The 27,892-nt window shown below is 31.5% G+C and overlaps 2 protein-coding genes and 1 non-coding gene across 3 annotated transcripts; 1 reads left to right on the top strand and 2 right to left on the bottom strand.

Annotated features, from left to right (window-relative positions):
- Positions 1–335: 335 nt before the first annotated feature.
- Positions 336–10,910, bottom strand: LOC126735298 (trifunctional enzyme subunit beta, mitochondrial). Its single transcript, XM_050439243.1, has 3 exons — positions 10,348–10,910; positions 4,821–5,646; positions 336–909 (listed from the first exon to the last, which is right to left on the bottom strand). The coding sequence occupies exons 1-3, from the start codon at positions 10,648–10,650 to the stop codon at positions 623–625; spliced, it is 1,416 nt and encodes a 471-aa protein (XP_050295200.1). The 5' UTR covers positions 10,651–10,910; the 3' UTR covers positions 336–622.
- A 1,228-nt stretch (positions 10,911–12,138) lies between these two features.
- Positions 12,139–12,209, top strand: Trnag-gcc (transfer RNA glycine (anticodon GCC)). Its single transcript has one exon. It is a non-coding gene; the product is annotated as a tRNA-Gly (tRNA).
- A 13,138-nt stretch (positions 12,210–25,347) lies between these two features.
- Positions 25,348–26,343, bottom strand: LOC126735219 (uncharacterized). Its single transcript, XM_050439171.1, has one exon. It carries the CDS (start codon positions 26,341–26,343, stop codon positions 25,348–25,350), a length of 996 nt encoding a protein of 331 aa, XP_050295128.1.
- Positions 26,344–27,892: the final 1,549 nt, after the last annotated feature.

The raw sequence follows: 27,892 nt of genomic DNA, 5'->3' as shown, positions 1-27,892 counted from the left end.
TGACCTCGGGGTTCGTCGAGATTCACCGGGTATGCAAGTGACCAATAATAACGTGATTTGTTTTTGCCATAAACGGCTACATACATTTTTATCTTGATTTATATTTATTATGTAATGTAACGATCTGCGAGACATTAAAAAAAAATAGGTATTTTATTGAAAAATTCGACATAAATACTTTGTAATAGGTAAGATAGATAATAGATTCTCATTCTAATGAAGATTTTTTTACGTTTTGTCTGACTATCGATGAACATCGCTCGTCCCTAATGATCATCTTTCGAACATTATCATTATACCAATAATATCCACCCTTAACAAATAAATCCAACAAGTATAATAATACCATTTATTGAAAAATATGTTTTATCATTGTATACAATATAAAAAGGGACAGTATTGTTAGATAAAGTTATTGAATAAAGTCTATAAAATCTAACATTTTTAACATACAAGTATACAGTTTTCTCGTAAATATTAAAATAACTTTAAAATAAATACATAGTACCTAAAAAAACCATTCTCTGTCACAAACAACTCATGCTTTAGGACTCTAGTAACACGAGTCTTTTAATTTTGACACTTTACCGAAGGAAAAAATATAATAACAAACAAAAATCTCCTAATTTGGTGTCGCATCTGGATGCCTCTCGACAATCATGGCCACACCCTGTCCACCGGCAGCGCAAGCCGCGATCAGCCCCAATTGACCGTCCTCCCTAATTAACCTGTTGGCGGTGTGCATGGCCAACCTGACACCGGTGGCGGCGAACGGGTGTCCAATCGACAAACTGCCGCCCCACAAGTTGAATTTGTTTAGGGGCGGAGCGCCTACTTTCGATTTGCGGTTCATGTATCTTTGGGCGAACCATTCGCTGTCCATCGCTTTGAAATTTGCTAAAATTTGTCCTGGAAAAAAAAGCATTTAAGTATTAATGTATGTGGTCCATGTCCGCTAGTCAGTTCAAAAATCCAGATCAACATAAAAAACTGATAACTATCATAAAAAACTCGAACATCAAAATACGTACATGGAACGTGTGGAGCTTTTATGAGCGAAAAAATAAACAATGTTGTGCAAGAAATGGACAGAATGAATATATATCTTAAGAATTAGTGACGCACGATGGTGAAACTAAGGAGAATACCTCCGAGTATGGAGTCGCAATTTTAGTGTCCAAGAAGATAAACCAACCGGTAATAAACTTTACCCCTGTATCCGATCGAATAATAATACTTAATAATACAACTCCAAACAAACCTCTGTACAATTAACATCATTTATATGTATGCCTCAACAGCATATGAATTGAAGGACTTGGGGAAACAAGGTACTTAAGACACATTTTATTAAAAAAACGAGATTTCTTTATCGTTTAACTAGATACAAAGGTCACAAGCCATTTGCTAAGTAATATAAAATATTTTGTTGTCTATGCAGAATTTTTCAGATATTTTCAGTCAACATACAGTATAGCAGACAGAGATTATTATCCAACTGATAGTGAGCCTGAATCACTATCTGAATCCGAAAAAATGGTAAATAAACAAAATTGTGTCCAATAACCAATTTGTCTAAAAACAGAAAAAAATTTAAGTTAGAAGCTAACAGTTACATACATATTGGAAAGAAACTTGTTGCCATATGAAAAAAGTTCGAGTATTGGATTGGCCTTCCGGACCACCCGATTTGAACCCTATAGAGAATCTTCGATCGCACTGAGAAAACCAAATTAGAAAAAGAAACGTCAAAAACTCAGAATCTATGGCTAGTTTTGCAGATAAACAAAAATTGAATGTATAGCAGTTTTTTTTGTTTATATTTTAAAAATGTTTCCATACATTTGTTCGGCATGGTAGGCACTTTTTAAAGACTATTGATAATCAAAAATTATGCTCTAACTCTGGTATTTCTAAGAATTTTAAACTTAACAATATTTTATCTTTATATGGTTTAGATATTACCATATTTATTCTTTTTGTTAACTGTCTTGCGTAAGCAAATATTTCATCGTAAAAGATTAATTTCATTTCATTAAAATGTAACCGTATAAAATGATAGTACATACCTAATGACAGCAAAAAATAACATACTTAATTCTATGGACAATATACAATATATCAGCAGGTAGTGTTTTTCTATATACATACTTTAATTGACATAAATGATGTAGCCTGTTCTGGGACATAGCACAATAGAAAGTAAATATAATTTTTTGTTAATGGCTCAAAATACATTCTACCTAGAGTTCTAGGTTGTAGTTTAAGCACAGCATAAAGAAACCAGCAGTCGCACTTCAATAAAAATACATTGGCTTGAATAAGCGAGTTCGGTGCATGTGTACTAACGCAGGCGAGGCATTTTTGCTTATAGTAAGGATGCCGCTGACACTCGCTACGGTCCACGCGGCTTTTGCCTTGGCTAGAGCCGGACTTAACAACATTTTTTTAGATGTTATTATCTTGTAAAATAAAAATACCTACATAGTACAAATATTGATTTTTTAATATAAATAAAGTTCATACATTAACAAAATATTTAAACAAAAATAAACATCGCATTTCTACATCTAACAACGACGATATAGAAGAATACGTGCAGGAAGTTAATTAGGTATGAACCATAACTTTAAGAGACCATTCTTTGAGTAATTTTAAAACAAAAAGTTCATATAAACATATGTCCAGAAATTCTTCGTTCTCAATATACAGGGTGTTAAAATTTAACAACAACTAAAATATATGCCACTGATTTTTGTGCAATTTTTATTATGTTCTGTAGATTATACAAATAAAACTTTTCTGTCTCTTGAATTTTTTTCGTATCTTGCTTAGTTAATAATAAATTCCAAATGAAACTTTTCCCCAAATTCCTTGTGTGATCCAGGTATATGCAATTAAGTGGTCTTTTTTTCTCAAAAAATAAGCGAGATACGAAAAAGTTGTATTTGTATTTGAGTGTAAATCAAATAAGATATTAAAAATGGCACAAAATTCAGGTGCCCCAATTTTTTTGCCACAAATATTTCTTCAGGTCCCGTTCGAGATTACACTGAACCTAATAAATTTAATCATGTTAGGGGTAAATTAGCTCCTTAATGTTATAAATAACACCGCCAGAGAACTTGCGGACCTATGTTCATATGAACTTTTTGTCTTAAAATTACTCAAACAATCGCCTGTTAAATAATTTATGGTACATACTTAATTAACACCCTGTATAGTAACGCTTTTAGATTAACATCTGACTACATATTGGTTTAAAGATAACTAATTATACAAATAAAGTAATATTTCAAAACAAATAGAAACTCTTAGGCCAATAAATAAAGACAAATAGTTAGCAACAATTCAAAACAATTCTAACATCTGCGAATTTTTGTTATATTATTAAGTACCAACTAAAGTAAAAGTATACAATTTTGCAACTCTTTTAAATATGGCAGAAATATAAATAATATCCTTAAAAATCCAAAAAAAATAATATTACATTGCTGCAACTTTAACTGATGCTTAATTATGTTATTTAAGCCATACAGCCAAATTTGCAGCTATTAAAAACTTTGGCAAAGTCAATTATTTTGCTTCATTAATAATTTTTGACATACCCCTCTTTTAATACAAAAGTTTTTATAAAAAACGCTACGCTTTGTAAAAACGCTATCAAAATAGTCACTAAGTACGGCGCTGAACTAGGCGATACACCTATGAACACAGTTCGATAAACAGTGAGCTCGGCATCCGGAGAACATGGCTGCGGCATGGCTGAGGATGCTATTAGTTCGCTTACATTTTCGAGCGGAGTGAGACTGCTGGTTTCTTTATGCTGTGGTTTAAGCATGTATCTGACTAAGTATTTCTGTGCAATACACTCTGCTGATCACCAAAATATAACACTTTAAGCAATGAATTTTCTTGAAATGTGCACAAATATTTCAATATATTCAAAAGACGTTTTACATTTAGTGAACGTTAATGAAATATACGGGCTGTCCCAAAAGTATGGACACATCTAAAAATCTTGGGAAATATGGGCGCTAGAAAAATTCTTGAAATACAAAAGTTTTGAGGAATAAATCGGTGCATGTGATGGTGACCTTAAACTTGACCTTCAAGGTTATTTGAAGGTCAAAGCGATTTTTTTAAAATGGGAACCTCTATTTTTGACACCGGAAAATTTTATGTTCGGGTATGTATTGAGGTATCAGGTTGAAGTAATCCCAAAAAGTCAAATAATAAGGATTTCCATTTGAAAAATGAGGTCGACCTTCAAATGACCTTGAAAATGAGGTTCAACGTCAAATCCAAGGTCACCGTTGGGTTCCTCGTTAAGACTTACCTAGGGTATGACCTTTATTTGTTGTTTATTTGTATTTTGTATAGGGTTGACCTTTATTCTTTTACCACTGAAGTCGCGAGATTTTTAAGAAGTCATTATTTGACCTCTCTGGATTACTTCAACCTCATACCTTAATACATACCCGGACGTAAAATTTTCCGCTCTTTCAGAATCCGGTGTCAAAAATAGGGGTTCCCTTAAAAAAAAAATCGCTTTGACCTTCATATAACTTTGAATGTCAAGCTCAAGGTCAAGTTTAAGGTCACCATCAGATACACCGATTGATTCTCCAAAACTTTTGTATTTAAAGATTTTTTCTAGCGCCCATATTTCCTAAGCTAAGATTTTTGGGTGTGTCCATACTTTTGGGACAACCTGTATTATGTTATCAACCTGAATATGAAATTTTATGTAATTTTATCATTTTCCTATTTCTATTTATTATCCTACACCTAAATAATCAAAAAAAGGTGCCTCTTACCAGCAAATGCTTCATGGAACTCAAACACATCAATATCCTGCATACTTAATCCAGCTTTATCCAAAACCTGTGGGGTTCCATAGGCTGGACCAAGCAACAGTTGGTCTATAGGATCCTGTGACACATACAAGAAGTTTCTCAAATAAGCTTTAGGCTTCAGCCCCAAGGACTTTGCTTTAGCTTCAGTGGTAATAAGACAAGCAGAAGCTCCGTCTGTTAAATATGAAGCATTAGCAGCAGTGATAGTACCATGAGGCTTAATAAAAGCCGGTTTCAACTTGGCTAGCTGCTCCGGGGTGCTCACTCTAATACCATTGTCTTTTGTGATTTCTTTATCGCTACCAGGCACCAAAATGGGCATTAAGTCAGTGAAATAACCCTTATCCTGTGCCTGCTGAGCCAACGTATGTGACCTTAAGGCGAACTCATCCTGTTCCTTTCTGGTGACACCAAAAGCAGCAGCTAACCTATCGGCCGAATGTCCCATAGTTTCACCGGAGGAAAACTCGGCAACGGCCGGCAGTTCCGGGGCAAAGAAATCGGGCCTAATACTAGCGATTAATGACAGTCTTTGTTGTAGAGTTTTGGCTTTGCCGAGTCGCATTAATAGACTTCTCATTTTTCTGCTGTGTCTGATCGGTACGTCGGACATGAATTCTACTCCGCCCGCGACGATCATGTCGTAGACTCCGCTGTTTATTAAACCGACTGCGGTGGTCATTGCTACGTTCGATGAAATGCATGCCATAGTAACGGTATGGGCTGGGGTTTTGTCGCTGTAACCGGCACATAATGCTGCCTCACGGGCAATGTTGGACGTCTTAACCTGTAAGATTTAATATTAACGTTATACCTAATTCAAATGAGTTTGATGTAGTTATTTAAGAGGTCAAGAAAACAGAAGACATTAAAATATCTGTCATTACTATTGAGGAGTTTCGAGGGCAAAAACGTGATTCTAGGATAATTTGGGCATTTTTTCCTTATTGTTTTAGTCACTTGAACATTTTTCATGAATTAAGAACAATATTTAAAAAAAAGTTTTAGTCAAAGAAAGAACATTTCTTAGAACAAATTTTGTCAAGCAAAGTTCAAAAGGCATAACAGTTGAAGTTTTGAAACACATACATTGCAACATCAACATTTTAACATTAGTGGGCATAATTAGGCAAAACTTGAGAGGCGTTTAAAAAACTTCATACTTTTTTGAAATTGATATAAAGGCGTTGACTTTGAAATGGCGAGGAATGTTTCTGGGGTACATAACTTATTTAATAGTGTTTTTGTCTTGCAAAAGAGAACCATCCGACGCCTGTATATTTATCGCTTTCCTTCCTTATTTATATAGGAATCTGCTTGCCTTGTTCATAAAAAAATTAGATATATGAATACAACAAATAGGCATGAATATAACAGTTGATGAGCTGATGATTTTGCTGAACTGAATTTTTGTCAAGCTATTTGCCTTCTTTCTTTTGCATCATGTCATTTTACCATTTGTTTGTGTCAGTCATTTTGTTTCAGTTTTACATTGAATAAATTGGTACAAATGTGTTTGTGTATATTATTGATTGATTCAATGATTTGGGTAATTGGGACAGTTTTGGTTTGGACATTTTTTGCAATTTCTCTTAATTTTCACTACTGTTTAAGGCATTTATCATGAATTAATTTTCATGAGTATTCTTAAGCAAATTGCAATGAATTTTTTATTTGCATAAGAACATTTTGAGGGTTAAAGGCACTTTTGTCAACCAAGAGCACAGTCAAATTTGAACATTTAAAAAACATATTGCAATACAACTAAGGAGATATTTTCAATTTTTTTAAAATTAAAATCCGACCTTTCTGTTTTGAGTGTCCATCATCAAGTTATTGTTTTAAATATGGTCTAGTACTTTTTTATTTTTTGAAACTTTTCCTCCTAAAAGCAATGATATTGTATATTAATAAGATGATACTATAAGAAAAATTAAAATCCATGAACACCACCTGATCCTGAAATTCCCATAATTCAAATTAAATACAAATTGTCAATATAATAAAATGAATTCATGGATGCCACATATTTTTTAGGGATATTTAAAGGTACAACAAAATGAGATAAAGTATTGGTTTTCAGATAGATTAATGTTTTCTGAAATTTGTATCAGACATAAGGAAACATCAAACATCATTAAATTAAATAGCTTAATTGAAAAAAAAAAAACCTATAAATTCTGCATTATGAGGGAGTTTTTAAGTATTGAGTTAAGTAATTTTGATCGAAATTGTATGAAAATGTACCTACTTTTGTAGGTACACTGGTGAAGTTATTAAGATATGCAATAATTATATAGTGAGGTGCGTATAACTTAAATACATTAGTCCAGTGAATTACTATTTAATGAGAATATCCTAATAAATTTAAAGTTTTTCAATATTTTTTTTAACGATGAAGTTATATTCATAAAATTGAAATAGAAAAAAAAATTAATCATAGATACATTGCTATGCTACTAACAATACTAATTCTTCTTCTAACTGTACTAATTCTTTAAAATTAAGATCTGCAACCTATTATGGTTTTAAACTTATAATTGATATCCAAATTACTTGAAAAGTACATACAAACTTACATAAAACTTATGTGGTCCAGAATCACACTTTAGGGATTGAGTGATTTGACATTATTAAGGAAACAAACACTATAAAGGAAACAGACTCTTTAGTCTTTTGTTCAGGAAAAAATGTATTTTATTCTACATTTGTTTTATTAGAACCATTAGACTTTTAAATCAGGATATCTATGAATATTTTCCCTTCACCTACCAGCTAGCTGTGAAGATTTTTTATGATCATTATAACTAATTTAGAATAAAATATTATTAAAATATATAATAATAATATTCAGTTATTTACTTGTCTACATAACATTTACTATAGTCACCACCACATACAATTTATTTTGATCACCTGTAAAAGAACCTGAAATGACCTCAAATATTTTGTTTGTAATGCAATTTGATTTTGTTATATTATGAAGGATTATTATTATATTTTTGGATTACTACTTATGGTACTTATCTTGGATAACTTTAAAGTTGCTTATAAGTTACCGTTATTATATTGTTAAATTATGTAATGGAGTCTCCTGTCATTAATAAATAAATAAATAATAAACTTTTACTAAGAAATACAGCAGAAAGTTGAAATGCCAGACATAATATACTGACCATTCTGCATCATTCAATGGCTCTATTTATCTGACCTTTTAGGTACACTGCGGTTCATCTTTTTAATACATTAAATACTGTTTAATGATAGTTTGTATATGTTCAAAAGAAACTTGAAAAAATTGTGATTACAGTGTCAATTTTATATTTGTTTTTCTATTTGTAAAATGTTTTGCTATGTAGAATTTTAAATAGCCTTTAGCTAACCTTCCCCTTTGTAGAAAAATAAGGAAGTATATTTGCTTATTAAAGGTGTATGTTTTGTTATTGTTTAATAATGAGTTATGAGTTCTATGAATTTGTAATTTTTTCATTTTTATGTTTCTACACAAGATTTTGTCTTATGTAATATAGCACATTGTCTTTCATCTTTCTATCTGACATATCCTACTTAAATTTGATAATGTAGAGAGCAGGAGGCAGGTGATAAGTAAAAAAGCAGGAGTTCTGACAGCTATCCAAAAAAAATTATGTCAGGCTATACTATAAAGATCCTAATACCTTACTACAAATGTCATACACCCTGTATATATACAGGGTTTCTCACGACGAATAGACGCGATAGATATCACAAACTAATTTTTCAAACATTTTGAAAATTTGGCAACATGGCACAGTCAATAGGGGCCACACAACTAAAATATTTTGACAATTGTGACGTTTCCGGTTATATCGGAAGTAGGTGTCAACTTCGTTATTTTTAATGGAACATCCTGTATATTTTTACATTTTTGGCTTCCACGTGAAATTCTAGGTATATTTTGTGTATAATGTCCTATACCTAAGTGTAACCGTTTTTGAGATATTTTTAATTTCATGTGAAAAACTATGTTTATAATCCCTAACATAATTACCGACTACTCCCTTTTAGTAGCCTTTATTTATTGGTTAGTTTCGGTTTTATTTTAAAGGAAGGACCACTTAAAGACTATTTTAATATTTGGTTTAAAAAAAGATATAAGGGGGTCAAAAACTAGCATTAAAAATTAAAATGAAAAAATCATTAAAAGTCAATTTTTTTAAACAGAAACCCCTTATTTTTATTATTTCTTACTATGAGAATTTAAAATAAGGGTAACTTTATATAAGGTTATCTAGTCCAAAAACTGATAGTTTCCGAAATATTAACAGTTTAAATTTGGCCAAATATTAAAAGCCGTATAGTTTCACACGGCTCAAGGATTGTTGATTAGTTGAACATGACGGTTGTCATAGTAACCGCTACAAGCAACAGTAAGATAATGGATTATAACAGAAATGTACACTTTTTAATTAAATTATACAGTAAATAACACTTTTACGAAGAAAACTTAAATAGCAAGTCACTTATAAATTTAATGCATATAATCCATGGTCTTACTGCCGCTTCTTCTTCTATTGCGTTACTATGACAACCGTCATGATCAACTAATCAACAATCCTTGAGCCGTGTTTATACAGCTTTTAATATTAGGCCAAATTTAAACTGCCAATACTTCAAAAAGTATCAATTTTTGGACTAGATAACCTTATATAAAGTTAACCTTATTTTTAATTATCTTTATGAAAAAATTATAAAAATAGAAGGTTTCTATTTAAAAAAATTGACTTTTAATGATTTTTTCATTTTAATTTTAAATGCTACTTTTTGACCCCTCTGTATCGTTTTTTAGTCAAATATTAAAATAGTCTTTTAAAGTGGTCCTTCCTCTCAAATAAAACCAAAACTAACCAATAAATAAAGGCTACTAAAAGGGAGTAATCGGTAATTATGATAGGGCTTATAAACATAGGTTTTCACATGAAATTAAAAATATGTCAAAAACGGTTACACTTAGATATAGGACATGATACATAAAATATACCTAGAATTTCATTTAAAAGCCAAAAATGTAAAAATATACAGGGTGTTCCGTTTAAAATAACGAAGTTGACACCTACTTCCGGTATAACCGGAAACGTCACAACTGTCAAAATATTTTAGTTGTGTGGCCCCCATCGACTGTGCCCAGTTGACAAATCTTCAAAAATATTGAATAATTAGTTTCCGAAATATTGATCGCGTCTATTCGTCGTGAGACACCCTGTATATATTTATCTCAAACTCTTATTAGATGTAGTTATTGGTGAATTTTAATAATGATTCTACTGGGATAAACCTATTTTTGGAAGGGGTTTTTTGGCTAAGCCAGAACAGCTAATTAAAACATACCTACCATGTTTTCAGCTTATTAAACAGTATGAGAATGTCTACAATAGGTTTTTGCTAATGCCCCAGTTTATTTTAAAATTGAACTTGCAAGTATAACTATTAACTCTATAGCCATATTTACCTCTTGGATGACAGCTCCATAGATTATATAGTCAATCATCTCCTTGGGAACCCCCGTTTTTTGTAAGATTCCTCTCAAAGCCACCTTAGCAAGCTCATGGGGCATCAGCTTAGAATAATCAGTTCCAGACAGAAGGAATGGAGTTCGGACTCCATCCACTAAGACAATATTCTGTCCTACAGGCTTGAGGGTCTTTTTCTCATTTAGTTGGTTTCCTACAGAGAAACTTCTTACCCCATTAAATTGTAAACTTTTCGAAATAATCGAGGAGCCCTTGACGATGTTTCGCGGTAAGTAGGCCATGGTTTTATGTGAAAAAGCACTAATAATTTTAAGACAATAATAAAAGGCTTTAAGAGGTAGATCGGAAGGGTGTACACTGGTTAAGATAAATTAATTAAATTGAATGAAGATATAGAATTAATGAACCTTGCTCGGTAGAAGTGGACTGTGGACTTTGACCCGCCAGTAGGTGTTCATAAAAGTTTTGTTTTGATGAGCAGTTATCGCACATAACACTCCCGATTCCGTGAACAGTTGTTTCAAATTAAACTTGTGAAAGTTGGGTGTTTAATCAATACAGTTAATCAATACATATACCAATTATTTAAAATATTTTAATAATTTTGAAATCGCATCATCAATAATTTGTTTTACACTAGAGTAGTGCCGTTAACTCAAAAATCCTATAGTCCGAGCCTGTACTGTGATCACATGCTACAAAGCACCCTAAATATTGAAAATTCCTTATGTCGAATTTAAATCCAACATCCAATGAACAGTAGTAGTTGACATTGACAGGTAATGGAACTATAGACGAGTTAGAAGAGAAGACACTTGTGTAAACGTATTACCGATGAAGCCGAAAATTTGTTGGTCTTAATTATTGTACTTAGTTTTAAAGTATATTGGTACTCAAACAGAAACTAATCGTTTTTTTCTACTAAAAAGTCGAATGCACAAAAATAATCATCTGATTACACACAATAACCGATTCCAAGCGCTCTATCGGTAATTACCGTTCCTAAATGGTATTAACCAAACACGTCCAAGCGGTTATAGTTATAACCGTGTTGTGATACGTGACGTCACCAATTAGCCCTTTCTACGTCATCAATTTGGAACAGTAATTAGCCACGTCCGGAGCTGTTTTCTAAACGTCAAATGTCAAAAATATTGAAATAAGTGCCGGAAAAAATAAAAACAAACAACAAATTATTTTCTTTTTAAAGATGACACAAAATTTATTATGGCTAATAAGTTTTCTTTTTTGATATTTATGTTTAAGAACTAATAACATATAACATTACTGGCGTATTATTTACAAGCAAACAAAATGATGACAGCGACTGCTGACAAGTTACGAAGTTGCTTCAACCAAACACGTCCAAGCGGACACGATTGGTTATGTTATAAAGGGACTGTTCCAGGTCAACCAAGGGCTTAACCGCGGTTAAAACCGATAGATCGTTTGGAATCGGTTAATGATTGCCGAATGACGGAAAACAACTGGTATATGCGCCGCAGCGGCTACGATTGTTACAGTTTATTAATTAATTCCTAATATAAACAAATAATTTTAAAATAATTGTAAAACCAAATTATCTGCAACAAAATATGCGTAAATAAATAACATTTAATACTTTTTTTTTTTTTATAGTCTTTTGCTAATTCAATAATTTACCATATAAGTATTAAAATTAATTTATATTGTTTTAATTGGCATGAAAAATTAAATATTATAAAAATGTACGGGAAATAATAAGAGATAATTAAAAAAATCTTGTCACAGCATCGGTGGTTCAGTGGTAGAATGCTCGCCTGCCACGCGGGCGGCCCGGGTTCGATTCCCGGCCGATGCATATTTCTTTTAATCAATTTTTTATTGAAGTTTTTTATTATTATTAATAAACGTAAGACAAATTTTCAAGTTATTTTACTATTGATTTTATGAGTATAATATTTGTAATTCTCGAAATAAAATATAATTGTCAAAAAATAAATAATTTTTTATTTATTTTTATAATTTCCTATGTTACTTCGACTTTCAGGAAGTCGGATTTTAAGGAACAGTAGGTATATTTTAATATTACGTCTTTTAATTAATAACCTTTAAAAAAAATTAATCTTTACATTTTAGTTTAATCTTTTTTTAAATTTAAATTAGTTTGTTTCATACAAATAATAAAAACTAATTTATACATATTTTATAATAAATATCTATTCTATATGTAATTCAGAAATTCTACATTTTCAAATTATTTAGAACATTTAATTTTTTACTTTAGACTGTCTTCAAATTTCTATGTTCCGTTTAAATCTAAAAAAAATTATTTTATAACAATTAAATATATAAAAACGAAAAACATAGACTACTGCTGTGGTGCCCCCTTTGTCATGCTTTCGCAAAAAAACTGTTGTTCAATCCGGAGGTTTCTGTAATTCAAGGTTAGTCAAGTTAGTGTCTTTAGAATTCTTGAAAATATGTTTCAGGATTTAAAATTCTAATAAACATTAATATTAATTAAAGGATATAATTAAACACTATTTCAAATACGAATTGTATTACTACTTAAAAACGTAAAAATGAAAAAGATCGTTATTTGAGTAGTACCGTAGTGCCCTCTTTGTTATACTTGGGGAACTACTGTTGTTCAGTTTGAAGGTTTCTGTAATCCGAGGTTAGTCAAGTTAGTGTCTTTAGAACTCTTGAAAATATGTTTGACGTTTTAAAATTCTAATAAACATTAATAATAATTAAAGGATATAATTAAACACTTTTTTAAATACAAATTGTATTACTACTTAAAAAACGTAAAAATGAAAAAGATTGTTATTTCACTAATACCGTGGTGCCCTCTTTGTTATGCTTGGAGAACTACTGTTATTCAGCCCGGAGGTTTCTGTAATTCAAGGTTAGTCAAGTTAGTGTCTTTAGAATTCTTGAAAATATGTTTGACGTTTTAAAATTCTAATAAACATTAATAATAATTGAAGGATATAATTAAACACTTTTTCAAATACAAATTGTATTACTACTTAAAAAACGTAAAAATGAAAAAGATTGTTATTTGATTAATACCGTGGTGCCCTCTTTGTTATGCTTGGAGAACTACTGTTATTCAGCCCGGAGGTTTCTGTAATTCAAGGTTAGTCAAGTTAGTGTCTTTAGAATTCTTATAAATATGTTTCAGGATTTAAAATTTTAATAAACATTAATAATAATTAAAGGATATAATTAAACACTATTGTAAATAGAATAATAATTAAAGGATATAATTAAACACTTTTTTAAATACGAAATGTATTACTACTTAAAAAACGTAAAAGTGAAAAAGATTGGTATTTGACTAATACCGTGGTGTCCTCTTTGTTATGCTTGGAGAACTACTGTTGTTCATCTTGGAGGTTTCTGTAATTCGAGGTTAGTCAAGTTAGTGTCTTTAGAACTCTTAAAAACATGTTTCAGGATTTAAAATTCTAATAAACATTAATATTAATTAAAGGATATAATTAAACACTATTTCAAATACGAATTCCTATTTGCAATAGCGTTTAATTATCTCCTTTAATTAATATTAATGCCTATGAGAATATTAAGTCGTCAAACGCATTTTCAAGAATTTTAAAGACACTAACTTGACTAACCTCGAATTACAGAAACCTCCTGGCTGAACATCAGTTGTTCCCCAAGCATAACAAAGGAGGGCACCACGGTACTAATCAAATAACGATCTTTTTCATTTTTACGTTTTTAAGTAGTAATACAAACTATGCTCGATGTTGTTGTTGAATGGTCGAGCCACTCTCCACTATCTCAAATCTTTTCTGCAGATCTACAGGTGTATACCATTTACTCCATCCTCTCCTGTCTCTTGTACACCCTCAGCTGTGATCTGGTCTGCGCCAGGAGATTCTTTATTTTTCTAATTGCTTTTCTACCTCTGACTTTGGAATATTGGGTTCCCTCTGTGCATTGAACTTGTCGTGATTTATATACCAGGGGTATCTGCATACAGTCTTTGGAAATATTTTCTCCCAACTTCCGCAATCCCTTTTACACCCTTTATAATGTGCTGATTCTCATCCTTTCCTGTTTGCGTAATTGGCTTAAATTCTATGTGTTAAATTGGTTTAAATCCATTATTTTTGTGCTTTTCATTTCTATGTTTAATCTTAACAATTCAGTTTTTTGCTGTCGTTCTAATGTATAATAGATCTGATTATTCTTCTCTCCTCAAGAAATTACTGAGTCTGTAATTTCTTTTGTGAGAGTTTTTGTGTAAGGAGTGTTTTTTCTTAAGGATCTTTTTTTTGTATTCTGGTTCTTTGTACATAACTTTTCACATTTCTTCTGGACTGTCTTGTGTCTCTAAAATGCTAGTTTTCTTTAATAAGGCTTTAAATATTTCTGGATTTGAAATCTCCAATCTTATGTGGGTCTGGTGCGGTTTAATTCTTTTTAGTTTCAACTTGAAGCAAGCCTATAATGTAACTAACCCATGATTACCTTGTTATTAGTTTGTATTACTACTTAAAAACGTAAAAATGAAAAAGATCGTTATTTGATTAGTACCGTGGTGCCCTCCTTTGTTATGCTTGGGGAACAACTGATGTTCAGCCAGGAGGTTTCTGTAATTCGAGGTTAGTCAAGTTAGTGTCTTTAAAATTCTTGAAAATGCGTTTGACGACTTAATATTCTCATAGGCATTAATATTAATTAAAGGAGATAATTAAACGCTATTGCAAATAGGAATTGTGTTACTACTTAAATACATAAAAATGAAAAAGATAATCATTTGACTAGTACCGTGGTGCCCTCTTTGTTATGCTTGGGGAACAACTGTTCAGCCCAGAGGTTTCTGTAATTCGAGGTTAGTCATGTTAGTGTCTTTAGAATTCTTGAAAATATGTTTGACGATTTTAAATTCTATTAAACATTAATATTAACTAAAGGATATAATTAAACACTTTTTGAAAAACGAATTGTATTACTACTTAAGAGCGTAAAAATGAAAAAAATAGTTATTTGATTAGTACTGTAGTGCCCTCTTTGTTATGCTTGGGGAACAACTGATGTTCAACCCGGAGGTTTCGGTAATTTGAGGTTAGTCAAGTTAGTGTTTTTAAAATACTTGAAAATATGTTTCAGGATTTTAAAATTCTAATAAACATTAATATTAATTACAGGATATATTAAACACTATTGCAAAACCAGTTATATTACTACTTAAATACATAAAAATGAAAAAGATAGTCATTTGACTAGTACCGTGGTGCCCTCTTTTTTATGCTTGGGAAACAACTGTTATTCATCCCGGAAGTTTCTGTAATTCGAGGTTAGTCAAGTTAGTGTCTTTAGAATTCTTAAAAATAATAAACTAATAAACATTAATAATAATTAAAGGATATAATTAAACACTCTTGTAAATAGAAATTGTATTACTATCTATAAATACATATCATCTATAATACATTTTTTTTTATGTTATTTTATTTTTATAAATACATAAAAATTAAAAAGATTGGTATTTGACTAGTACGGTAGTGCCCTCTTTGTTATGCTTGGGGAAAAATTGATGTTTAACCCAGAGCTTTCTGTAATTCGAGGTTAGTCATGTTAGTGTTTTTAGATTTCTTAAAACTATGTTTCACGATTTAAAATTCTAATAAAAATTAATATTAATTAATAGGTATAATTAAACAATATTTTAAATACGAATTGTATTACTACTTAAAGACATAAAAATGAAAAAGAAATACATTTGACTAGTGCTGTGGTGCCCTCTTTACTATGCTTGGGGAACAACTGCTGGGTTGTTCAAGGCGGAGATTTCTGTAATTAGAGGCTAGTAAAGTTAGTGTCTTTAGACATATTGAAAATATATTTGAATATTTAAAATTCTAATAAGTATTAATAATAATTAAAGGATATAATTAAAAACTATTGCAAACAGTAATTTTATTACTACCTAAATACATAAAAATGAAAAAACTAGTTATTTGACTAGAGCCGTGGTGCCCTCTTTGTTGCATTCGAAAAACAACGGTTATTCAAATAGGAGTTTTATGTAATTCGAAATTAGTGATGTTAGTGACAAGGAAAGCAATAGCAATAACAAATTGAAGTGTCCAAGGATTATTACAACCAAGAAAACTACATATAGTAGAATGAAAAGTTATAAAAGAGAAAATAGAAATATGTAGACTCTAGGAGACCCATTGAAAAGGACAAGGATATTTCCGAACGGTAGATCATGTTATATACACCTCAGAAGAAAAAGACTTGTCATGGTCACAAAATACGCAATTATTAAATAAATTCTTCAAGTTTACATGCCAACCCAGACAATGAAGCGGAAGACCTCAACTCCTCTATAGAAGACGCAATAAAAAATATTTCATATAAACAACCACTTCATAATCATGGGTGATTTTAACTTTAAGGTAGAAGATACAAGAAATGCTAATATTCCAAATGTAGGTAATCATGGGTTAGTTACATTATAGGCTTGCTTCAAGTTGAAACTAAAAAGAATTAAACCGCACCAGACCCACATAAGATTGGAGATTTCAAATCCAGAAATATTTAAAGCCTTATTAAAGAAAACTAGCATTTTAGAGACACAAGACAGTCCAGAAGAAATGTGAAAAGTTATGTACAAAGAACCAGAATACAAAAAAAAGATCCTTAAGAAAAAACACTCCTTACACAAAAACTCTCACAAAAGAAATTACAGACTCAGTAATTTCTTGAGGAGAGAAGAATAATCAGATCTATTATACATTAGAACGACAGCAAAAAACTGAATTGTTAAGATTAAACATAGAAATGAAAAGCACAAAAATAATGGATTTAAACCAATTTAACACATAGAATTTAAGCCAATTACGCAAACAGGAAAGGATGAGAATCAGCACATTATAAAGGGTGTAAAAGGGATTGCGGAAGTTGGGAGAAAATATTTCCAAAGACTGTATGCAGATACCCCTGGTATATAAATCACGACAAGTTCAATGCACAGAGGGAACCCAATATTCCAAAGTCAGAGGTAGAAAAGCAATTAGAAAAATAAAGAATCTCCTGGCGCAGACCAGATCACAGCTGAGGGTGTACAAGAGACAGGAGAGGATGGAGTAAATGGTATACACCTGTAGATCTGCAGAAAAGATTTGAGATAGTGGAGAGTGGCTCGACCATTCAACAACAACATCCACCTCCATCCCTATATTCAAAAAAGAAACTCCGCTAGATTGCAACAACTATAGAATCGTAGCATTAATATCATGCGCAAATAGGTATGTAATCATGTAATATCATGCAATACACGAAAAACTGAAAGCTTTTCTATGGCCTCAAATCTCAGAAGAAAAACCGGGATTTGTCCCTGGAAAAGGCACAAGAGAACACATCCTTGATGTCAGAGAGCTAATCGAAAAAACTCGTGAATTTAATATCTCTATGTTTATGTGGTTTGGGGATTACACAAAGGCCTTCGATAAAGTAAAACGGCAGGATCTTTGGTCAATTTTAGAAAAGATAGGGATGATTAACCTTGACCACTTAATTCAGCTGATAAGACTTCTATGCGGAAATTAATAAGTGCACAGTAAGAATAAAAAACACACATAACGATAATTTCAGAACAGACGCCGGTGTCAGGATAGGCCTGCATCCCTCCAACTCTGTTTAATATCTTCAGCGAACACATTATGCAAAAAGGGCTAGAGGGGTCAAAAAATGAATAACCTGAGATATGCTGATGACAAATGTGTTAATGATCAATGGCTCATCGTTTCAAATGAAGAAAAAATGGAAAACATGATGTGAAGTATGTAGGAGAAAAGCAAAGAGAATGTGCTAAAGATTAATAGGAGTGAGACAAAAAAAATTAATAGAACATCTTCAACATATTAAAGACATTAAGGGCAACGAAGTATGTAAATAGTTTCATATACCTGGGGTTTCTCATAAGAAACGAATTAGGATGTGACACAGAGATAAGTAGAAGATTTAGTATTGCAGTTTGATAAACCTTTTTTTTGGCCGTTATCTATTTGAGACTTTATGAGTGACCTTGGCGTTTTAAAGTCGGTTAGATGGTAATCACGAGCTTTATCTATATCTATCTACGAGCACGTCTTTTTAAAAGCCTTATAACATTTTTTCAAATTAATATTCTTAGTAATATTATAATTAAAGGCAATGAATCATGGCCGAACAAAATTTTAAACATTATCTAAACTATACAATTGACAATAAGGAATCGCACATTTATCCCTTGGCATCTAATTTTTTATTGTTATTAACCGGTTTAAGTAATTTTAAGTTGTCTGTCCCTACAAAGTAACCAGTGTGTTAAAAAAATCCTGGGTTGAAAATTGAACAAATGTATCATTAGTGCAACAACTCAAAGTAAAAGATAGAGTGCTTAAACAAATACAACAGTGATATTTATAGTAGTTTGCACACATTGCCAGAAAAACAAGTACGATGATCGAGGGCAGATTTGAAGGAAAAAGACCTAGGGAAGATTTCTAAGCTGTGTTGATCAAACAAAAATACTGATTAATCAAGTTTTACGCAAAGCCGAACAACTAGCTTAGGATATAGAAGGATGGAAGGGAATTATAAAAATTTGATCGTATCACCATCAAAATGGTATCACAATCAGTGACTAGGACTGAGGAGGAGATGAGGAAATCAGTTTTGACCTTGATCAAACATTTACCTTCCCCATTTCGCAGAATCCCTGTTTTTCCTTCCCAACAGGACAATGGCCACCGATCAAAAGTCTTTATCGATGTTATTGAACAGCCTTTTTTATTTCACATCCTCCCCTAAAAGAAAATGGTGATTCAGATAAGAATTGGGGTAACATAAGATGGGGCCAAGTGATATCTCCACTGCAACAAAATTAGCATGAACTTAAAGCTTTAACGCCGGAAAAATCACCATGGAGCAACTGCCTCTGGAAAAATAATAGTCCTAAACAACAATATAATTGACTTGACTGCTTGGAACATTAAAATATGAAAATAAGTCATTCAACTCCCTAGACTAATAAAACCACTAATATTATGGCTAAACTAAAAAAAAATAAATTTATGATTTTTAAAAATATAAAAAAAATATATATGGCTTAACTGTTTCAACAAAAATAACTGATACTCTACGCTTTTGCTGTCTGAAATTAACTAAAAAAGAAAACTTTGAGTTTCAACTCTTTGGAATAATTAATAGTGTTGAGCAATAGCTAGAGGTGCATAAAGCAAAGGAAAATAAAAAAGAAAAACTAAGGGTCTCTAGTGAAATATTGTTTTCTCTCAGAAAATAAATGTCTTTAAATGAAAAATGAGTTTGGATGTTTGCTGGCTCAGTCTAGGTTGCAAATAATTACTTTCTTCCAGGAGTTACTTTTTCCAGGCAGTTGATTGCAACACGTTTTTTTTTGACGTTTAAAGTCGCTGTTTATTATTTTTCCTACGGAAACTGAAGCCGTTTCAAATGTTTTCGGAAATTATGGGCTAGTGCCTGTGTCCTTAAGCTTTTCAACTCATTACTTTTATACTAATTTTTCACCTTATTCCTGGCATTTAAAGGTATTTTTTTATTGCTAAGTTTTTATATCTTCGCTAAACTTTTTATAATAATAGGTATTTACTAATCAAATCTATTACAATTTAAGTTATACTTTATGAGATTCCTACATAAAAAATGCACACTTAGTGTCGGTTTAAATTATTTTTTAATCGCCCTGTATATACAAATGTACTTTCCCCTGTACAAAATACCCAATTACTCCTAATAATAAAAAATTAATCGTGCTACATGGACCCGTTCGTTCACTGGTTCACGAATGATAAAATATGGACCGTCTTAACCGCAAATTTGGCCGTCCACCCAATTTAAAACCAGTATATTCGGTTTTCGGTAATTCTTCGACATTACTTCCCGGGTTGATCATATATAAACGATTCTCCGGCGAACGACTTGTCGAAATGATGTACCTACCGGTATGTTTTCCCTAATTTACAGATCGTCGTAAAAGATAGCCGCTGACTTCATAATATTAAATACGAGATTTTATTGATAAAGATATCTGCCGGTGGGGTAATTAAAAACGGTGCATTTCGGACTCAAGGCAACCAAAATCCGGATATATTTTACCAATAAGCCGGGTTTTCTTTTGACAGAAACGGCAAAAGGGTTTAATTACGTAAATTACTTTATTTTGTTAATATTTTTAATGGTATAATAGCTTCTACCAAATTTTTAGTATAAGATTAAAGCAGATTATTTTGAGAATATACAGTGAATTTTCATTTTTATTTCACTGACTGAAGTGAATCTAAAATTTATATTAAATCAATAAGGTGGGTTTTGTAAAAAATTATAACTAACAATCGTAATTTGGACAATCACAATGAGAGATTTAATTAAAGGCAATCAAAATATACACCAGGAATAAACACGTATCAAATAATTAAATATTTAAAAAAATTGATAACAAATTCGTGGAATAACTCGCCAGTGGCATCAACAACCTGGAAGAAATAAAAAATTACTTCAAAAGCGTGCAAGAACTGATTCCAACTGCCTAGAATAAGTAATAAACGTGCATAATAATAAACACGTAATAGAGTGACAATAGGAGCCAACACAATTTTTTATTGCCCCCTATAGGAGAAAATGCAAGTTCTTTTAAAGTTGCTCCTGCCAAGTAAGGTTTTGATCGATATCACTTTTTTTATGAATTTCGCAGGGGGTTAGTCAAAATGAGCAGTCTCTAGATACTCGTCACGAGACTAATTTGACTAAAAATAAATAAAAGCAGTTTTATCATAAATATTCAATTATATGCTCAATAATTGAACCTATAAGAAAATATTTTCTAAATTGATATTTACTAAAATAGTGACGCAATACCCAACAAAAAAGTAATTAGTTTTATCGTAGTTAACCAAAAGTTTTTTTCCACCAAACCAACTCCCGGCCCTATCTAATCGTTGATTAAATAATAGGTATATTATATATTCCCATATTCTCAATCAACGATCCAATGTTTCTCTTGCTGACCTGGTGAGCGCATCTAAAGCGGCGTTCTCCTACAAATTCGCCGGTCGCTGGTAGCCGCGATTGAGTAGCTGCTACTTGGTCGCCAGGTCCGAAACTGTTCTACATAATATTCAGTATTTCTTAATTCCTAGCGAATGTAATGCCAAAATAGTGAAATGAATATTAGTAAAAAGACGATTATTTTAATGTTATTACATTACCAGGCTGAAGAGGAAAATCTACTTTTACTTTTGTCACTAAAAAATGACGGATGTAAAAAGAAAGAATTGCCTATGTTTAAAAATAGGCAAACAGAAGGTTTTCAGTCTATTTTAATTAAAAACCAATTAAATGATAATAAAACGAAATTTAAAAAGAATTTCTCGATTTTAATTTAATTATATCTTAAATCTTATACAAGACGATATTAAACTAAAACCTTGTAATAGGGTAAGAGACCCAATAACTCCATCAGAAAAACTGGCAGTAACATTGAGGTATGTATATACTTAAAAAAGGCATGAATGTAGTTTAAAGGTACTAGGCATAAATTAAATGTAAAGAAAATGAGAATGATAACTAATCGATTTTATTTTAGTATATAATTTGTAAGAAAACTTTAAGTGAACTAAATAAGTTGGCACAATTAAGGTCTAAAGTTTCCAAAATATTGGGATGTGTCCGATGTCGAAGACGCATCTTGTTGCCAAACATTAGGGGAAGGCATTGGAGTGCTGATGCTTTTATACGAGTAGGATGATATTTGCGAAGGGGGAGGTTCGGGTTATACCAATTGAAGTTCTGCTGCTGAAATTGTCTGAAAAATTTGATGTTTTGTTTCTAGTCTTAGCAGTGGTGGAAAAGCTTTCAGTGTCATCGCGAAACTATTGAAGAGTGCATCAATTTCATCTTCGGGAGGTGTAGGAGGAACTATTGCTATAATAGTGGAAGTTAGGAGAACAGACTTATTCAAATTACATTAGTGCTGTCTTAGCGAATTGGTAGTAACTACTCAGTCGCGGCTACCAGCGACCGGTGAATTTGTAGGAGAACGCCGCTTAAGGTTTATTCCCAAAAGAGACTATTAGAGTAATTAGTAAAATTAACTAGACTAGGTGAACCACTTACTACAGAGTCTGTCAGGTCATTTATGTGGATCGTGAAAAGACAGGATCCCAAAATGCTTTCCTTGCGCAATGTCGAGCTGTATCTCTACAGTCTGAGTATAACTTTTGGCTGTCTTTCTCCAAAAATACTTTGTTCGATCTTCTTGCAAAAGAAGTTTCTATCCACCTCAATGCAGGTACTTATGCTTCATATAGTTCAAGTTTTTTCTAATAAAAGATTATGGTCCACGCTGTCAAAGCTCTTAGATAAATCCAAAAAAGCCAACAACACCAAGTGTCTTCGTATTTGTTTCAATTTTTCCTTCCCGAGGGAAAACCATGCTAAGGGTCACTCAAATATTTTTAAAAATGAAGGGAGGAAACTTATTGGCCTACAGTTTTCATAAGGCTTCTTTAAGATATACAATATCAATGAAATTAAAGCAAAAATTCTGTTGCTCCGTTGTGATAAACCATTTATAACTGTGTTAAAATCCACTTATTTTCTTCTCCAAAGCAAAAAATCTCACAAATTGATAATTGAACAAACTTAATGATGGTTTTCTATTACGCAAGTGGTCATAAAACCTTGATTTTCAAAATGCTTTGAAATTTTAACCAAAAAAAGTGGTACCAATAAGGGTTTTCTGTTAGTTGCTTCTTCTCTAAAGCACACAAATTCCCAAACAATTTAATAGTGTTCTCTTTATTGTCAGTAAAAAAATGCCATGAATGCTCGATTTTTATCTTTACATGATTTTTACATAAAAAGTATATTACCATTTGTTTTTATTGATGTATGTGATTTATAAATTGTTTGCATTCAAAAATCAGACTATATAAACAGATGGTATAGTTTATGGCGCATTTATTGTTTATTGCTAGTTTATTACTAGTTAGTATCGTTTAGTAAATTAATTTTAAGGTACTTGCAGCTTGCTTTTTTTATCAATGTTTTTTTTTAACTTTTATATTAGAAATATTAAAAATCTCACAGCAGTGATCTTTAGTAACCGGCAACTTATGTTTATTTCAACAGTGATTTTTTTAAACATAACTAAACAATTATCAATCAATCATACAAAAAAAAAGTTTTGTGATCCATTTTGTGTTTTACAATTTAATAAATGAATATTATTTTTTTTTAAGTTTAATTTTATTCCATATAAAATATAGAAAATGCCGCAAAATTTCGTTTTTCGTAATTTTTTTCTCATTTAATTTAAAATTCTTGGGATCTGATAAGCATCGTGTATATGGACAAAACAAATTGAATTGAAAAATTATTTGGTTAGATTCAGATTAATTTGGATATCTGATAAGCCCCATTTAAGGAAATTAAAAAATAGTTAAATTATCTAATAATTAGACTTTTTTTGCATATATTCAAGTGTATTTATTTAATATATTAGGTAGCAAATATAAAGAAAAAATAAGATTAAGAAGTTTAAAGATACATGTATATGTTAATAATATAAAATTTTTATAGCATCTGATAATCTCTATTTGAAAAAAAATTAAATTTCTATGTAAAAAATTGTTAAAATAATCTGATAAACTTTGTGTAATATCTAGGTTTGTTGATAATTTGAGAAATAAAAAACCACTTTATTAGATGATATGATGGATAATAATTTAAAAAGGGCTTAATTAATTTGATAAGTTAATTAAACAGATCTGATTAGCTTTAGATACAACATCAAAAAAAATTATAGAAAATTAAATTGAAACACAATTTAAGGCTAAATTGTAGAGCTAATTGGCTTTTCATTAAACTTTTGAATTTGAATTTGACTTTCTTGGTAAGTATGCAAGAATTAAAAATAAATAAAAAATCCCTTTATTAGAAGAACGTCTAAATGTTAAGGAAAAATATGCTAAAATATTTTTAAAATAAACTCTCTGATTTTTTAAAGACCGCATTGTGATATATCTTGTATTGAATTAATTAAATATCAAAAACTCCATCTCGTATAAATTCACAAAATATTACCAAACTAGAGAATTAACTACTAAATTGTAAAATATAATCGAACTTCACTACTAAACAAACGAATGATTCCCTTCCAATTAGCAATAAACAATAAATGCGCCATAAACTATACCACCTGTTTATATAGTCTAAAATTTTTGAATTCAAACAATTCAAATTTATGAATCACATACATCAATAAAAACAAATGGCAAGAAAAAGGGATCGTTAATTAACTTTTTATGTAAGAATCAGGTAAAGATGAAAATCGAGCATTCATGGCCATTTTCCTGACAAAAAATTTTTTTTCCTACTGAGAACACCTTTAAATTATTTGGGAATTTTTGTGTTTTAGAGAAGAAGCAATTATAACAGAAAACACTTATTGGTACCACTTTTTTTGGTTAAAATTTCAAAGCATTTTGGTGAAAATCGAGGTTTTATGAGCACTTGCGTAATAGGAAAAAAGAAAACCATCATTAAGTTTTTCAATTATCAATTGTGAGATTTTGTGCTTTAAAGAAGAAAATAAGTGGATTTTAATACAGTTGTAAATGGTTTATCACAACGGTGATCACAGCAGTAATCTCAGCTACTGACTTTCTAGGGGAAGGGTGTACAAAATGACATAGGGTTTTCAAAAATCAAAATTGTCTATGAACAAAAAATATTTTAATTCTACAAAATTAACAAAAAAATACAGGCATCTCTACTCTATTTTCCAAAATAAAAATCACTAAAAAAACTCAAAAAGAAATTCTCATTTTAAAGTATTTAATTTAAAAAGGTAAAAGTTCGTTTTACCCTCCTAAGTGGGTAAAATGACATCCCTATTAAATATTGCCAAAAATTTCTGTAGAAAATTAATTATCGCAACACAGTTCATAAATAAACATCTTAGTTTTTTTGTCGACTCCAGCACACTCAGCGTGTGCCAATTTCGAGCAAGAACAACATTGCAGCCAAATTTCCTTTGCCTTTGACCTTTTAAATTCTTCCACACAGTAAATGCAAGTAAAATCTTCGTCGTCTTCTATTAAGAATGGGTTGTTTTCCGATTCAGAGTCAGTTTCAACAAATACCTTTTTAGTTGCAGCTCTTTTTTTGTTTCCGACTGTGGGTGTAGTTCTTGATTTTGCTTCCTCCAAATTTGGAGTAGAATTTAGCACGGTGGTTCCCTGATGCTTTCTCGGCTTCCTCTTTCCCTGGCCTGAGATAAATGGTCCTACTGGAATGGGACTCAGATCGGAGACAGTAACGGCAAGTAAACTTTTATTTTGTTGATCTGATGTACTGAAGATTACTTTTTTAAGATTGGTTACGTCCTTTAAATTGCTCATCCCGCTTGAAGTTTGTAGAGATAGTGCTGAGGAAGGTTCTTCAGCTATAGTGTTTTTTATATTTATATTACCTTCAGATTCTGGAATATTTGTTCTCTCTGCTGCTTGAAACATGTATTCTGAAAATACATCAGGATTTAGTGGGCATATTCCGGTTTTAGAAAAGCCGTTGGTTGCATTTTGAATAGTGGCAGCTTTTCCATATCCTTCAGTAAGTAAGGCACCTATTTGAAATTGCGTTACAACTCTGCCTGGGTGTGCCTTAAGCCACTTGGTTATAGCTTGATCGAAATAGGTTTTTAAGGGACCGAAGAATGAAACATCAAGGGGCTGCAGTCGGTGGGTGCAGTGAGGAGGCAAGCAGAGCAGAACAATACCATGTTCTTTGGAGAAAATCAGACCATGAATGTACTTATGGCTGGAATGGCCATCAACAATTAAAAGCACCTTTTCATCTGATGAGGCCTTCATAAACTTTTGAAAATGTTTTAACCATTGCAAAAATACTGGTCCAGTCATCCAACCAGACTCATGAGCAATGCCAAGAGTCCCTGGGGAGCATTATCAGTAAGTTCGTTCTTCATGTTTTTTCTGGGAAATATTAAGGCTGATCGGATAAAACTACCATTGGAACTCATGCAGCAAACAACGGTTACATGGGATCCCCTTTCGGCACTGGTTATGGCTCCTACTTGCTTACGACCTGTTGTTGCAAATATTTTTTGAGGCTTTTGCACAGTAGAGAGTGCTGATTCATCGACGTTATATATGTTAAGCGGGTTGATATTTTCTTTTTTAATCACCTTTTCTAGAATCTCAAAAAAACAAGCAACTTGTGGTTTGTTGAAAGCCTGTGCTCTAGCAGCAGATGTCGTCTCTGGCTTACGTAATGCTATATCCGGATTTCTTCTTCAGAATTCTCGCAGCCAATCTTTTCCTGCTGTTTTCTTCTCACGGTTAAAATTGTGTTGAAAGCTGGTAGGCCAAGCTTAACACATCCTTCCTTGTGAGTCCAAAAAATCTTGACTCTAGAAGTTTTAGATGTTCAACTAACTGCCGTTCTACTTCTGGTGGAAAAGTAGGCTTAAATCTACCGAGGCGTTTTTCCCCCGTCTTTATTGTTTTATTTGTTTTTAAAGCATGTCTTCGTAGGGTTGCTTGTGGTACCCCGTAAGTTTTAGAAGCCTTTAACCAGCCCATTTCACCATTATTGACCGCTTCTACGGCTTTTAACATCGAATCTGTACTCTATGACTGCCTATTTGTCTTTCTTTCGTACAATCGGGGCATGACAATCTGCAATAACAAATAAAAAAATTATTTCTATAAGTCGGGCAAAATGACATACTATGTCATTTTAGCCGACAACGCACTATGTCATTTTACACGACTAGAGAAAACAAAAAAAATTTTTTTTCTATATTTGACTTATTCCTCTTGTAAATCTCTTATTACTAAATGTTAAAAAAAATAGTTTAAAAAATCAGTTAAAATAAAACAACTTACCTAGCGAAATGTTATCTAGTATTATAACCAAATTAAACAAAGCGCGAAAAATATTTTTGCACCACAAATTTAGAAATATCGAGCGTACACCTCCGTTAGTGAGCAGAGACAAACTGAAGTAGTAAGTGGTTGGAACCAGACTGTTGGCTAAATAATTTATGATCTAATTTAGCGCATGCGTATTCTTACGACGTTAGCAAGTTACATATAATAAGTATATCATTTTACCCCACTATGTCGTTTTGTATACTTTTTCCCTAAGGGCTTTTCTGCATCCAAATTTTATCAAAAAAAAAGCACTAAAATTCCTTTTTGTTGTACATTTCAGTACCTACTTGAAAAAAAATTACTAATAATATTTAAAATCAACTAACAAAAGGGTAAGGAAAAGAAACTTTGATTGGTACGTTTAGACCACTTTTAATGGTAAAAATTCAAATTTCGATGAAAATCATGACCACTTTCCTAATAACAAAAAACAACATCATTACGTTATCTGAATTACAAATTTGGGGAGTGTTTTTGCGTTGGAGAAGAAAAAAAAAAGCTTTTATTCGTTGTT

The sequence above is a fragment of the Anthonomus grandis genome, chromosome 4, assembly GCF_022605725.1.
Source record: "Anthonomus grandis grandis chromosome 4, icAntGran1.3, whole genome shotgun sequence".
NCBI classification, from domain to species: Eukaryota; Metazoa; Arthropoda; class Insecta; order Coleoptera; family Curculionidae; genus Anthonomus; species Anthonomus grandis.
This window is presented reverse-complemented; position numbering and strand designations above follow the sequence as displayed.

Bases quoted from the DNA above. Each gene is read 5' to 3' on its own strand.
- LOC126735298 (XM_050439243.1), bottom strand. From the start codon at position 10,650: ATGGCCTACTTACCGCGAAACATCGTCAAGGGCTCCTCGATTATTTCG. The intron at 5,647-10,347 runs GTAAATATGGCT...TAAATCTTACAG, and splicing joins ATGGAGCTGTCATCCAAGAG to GTTAAGACGTCCAACATTGC. The intron at 910-4,820 runs GTAAGAGGCACC...TTTTTTTTCCAG, and splicing joins GTTCCATGAAGCATTTGCTG to GACAAATTTTAGCAAATTTC.
- LOC126735219 (XM_050439171.1), bottom strand. From the start codon at position 26,343: ATGACTGGACCAGTATTTTTGCAATGGTTAAAACATTTTCAAAAGTTT.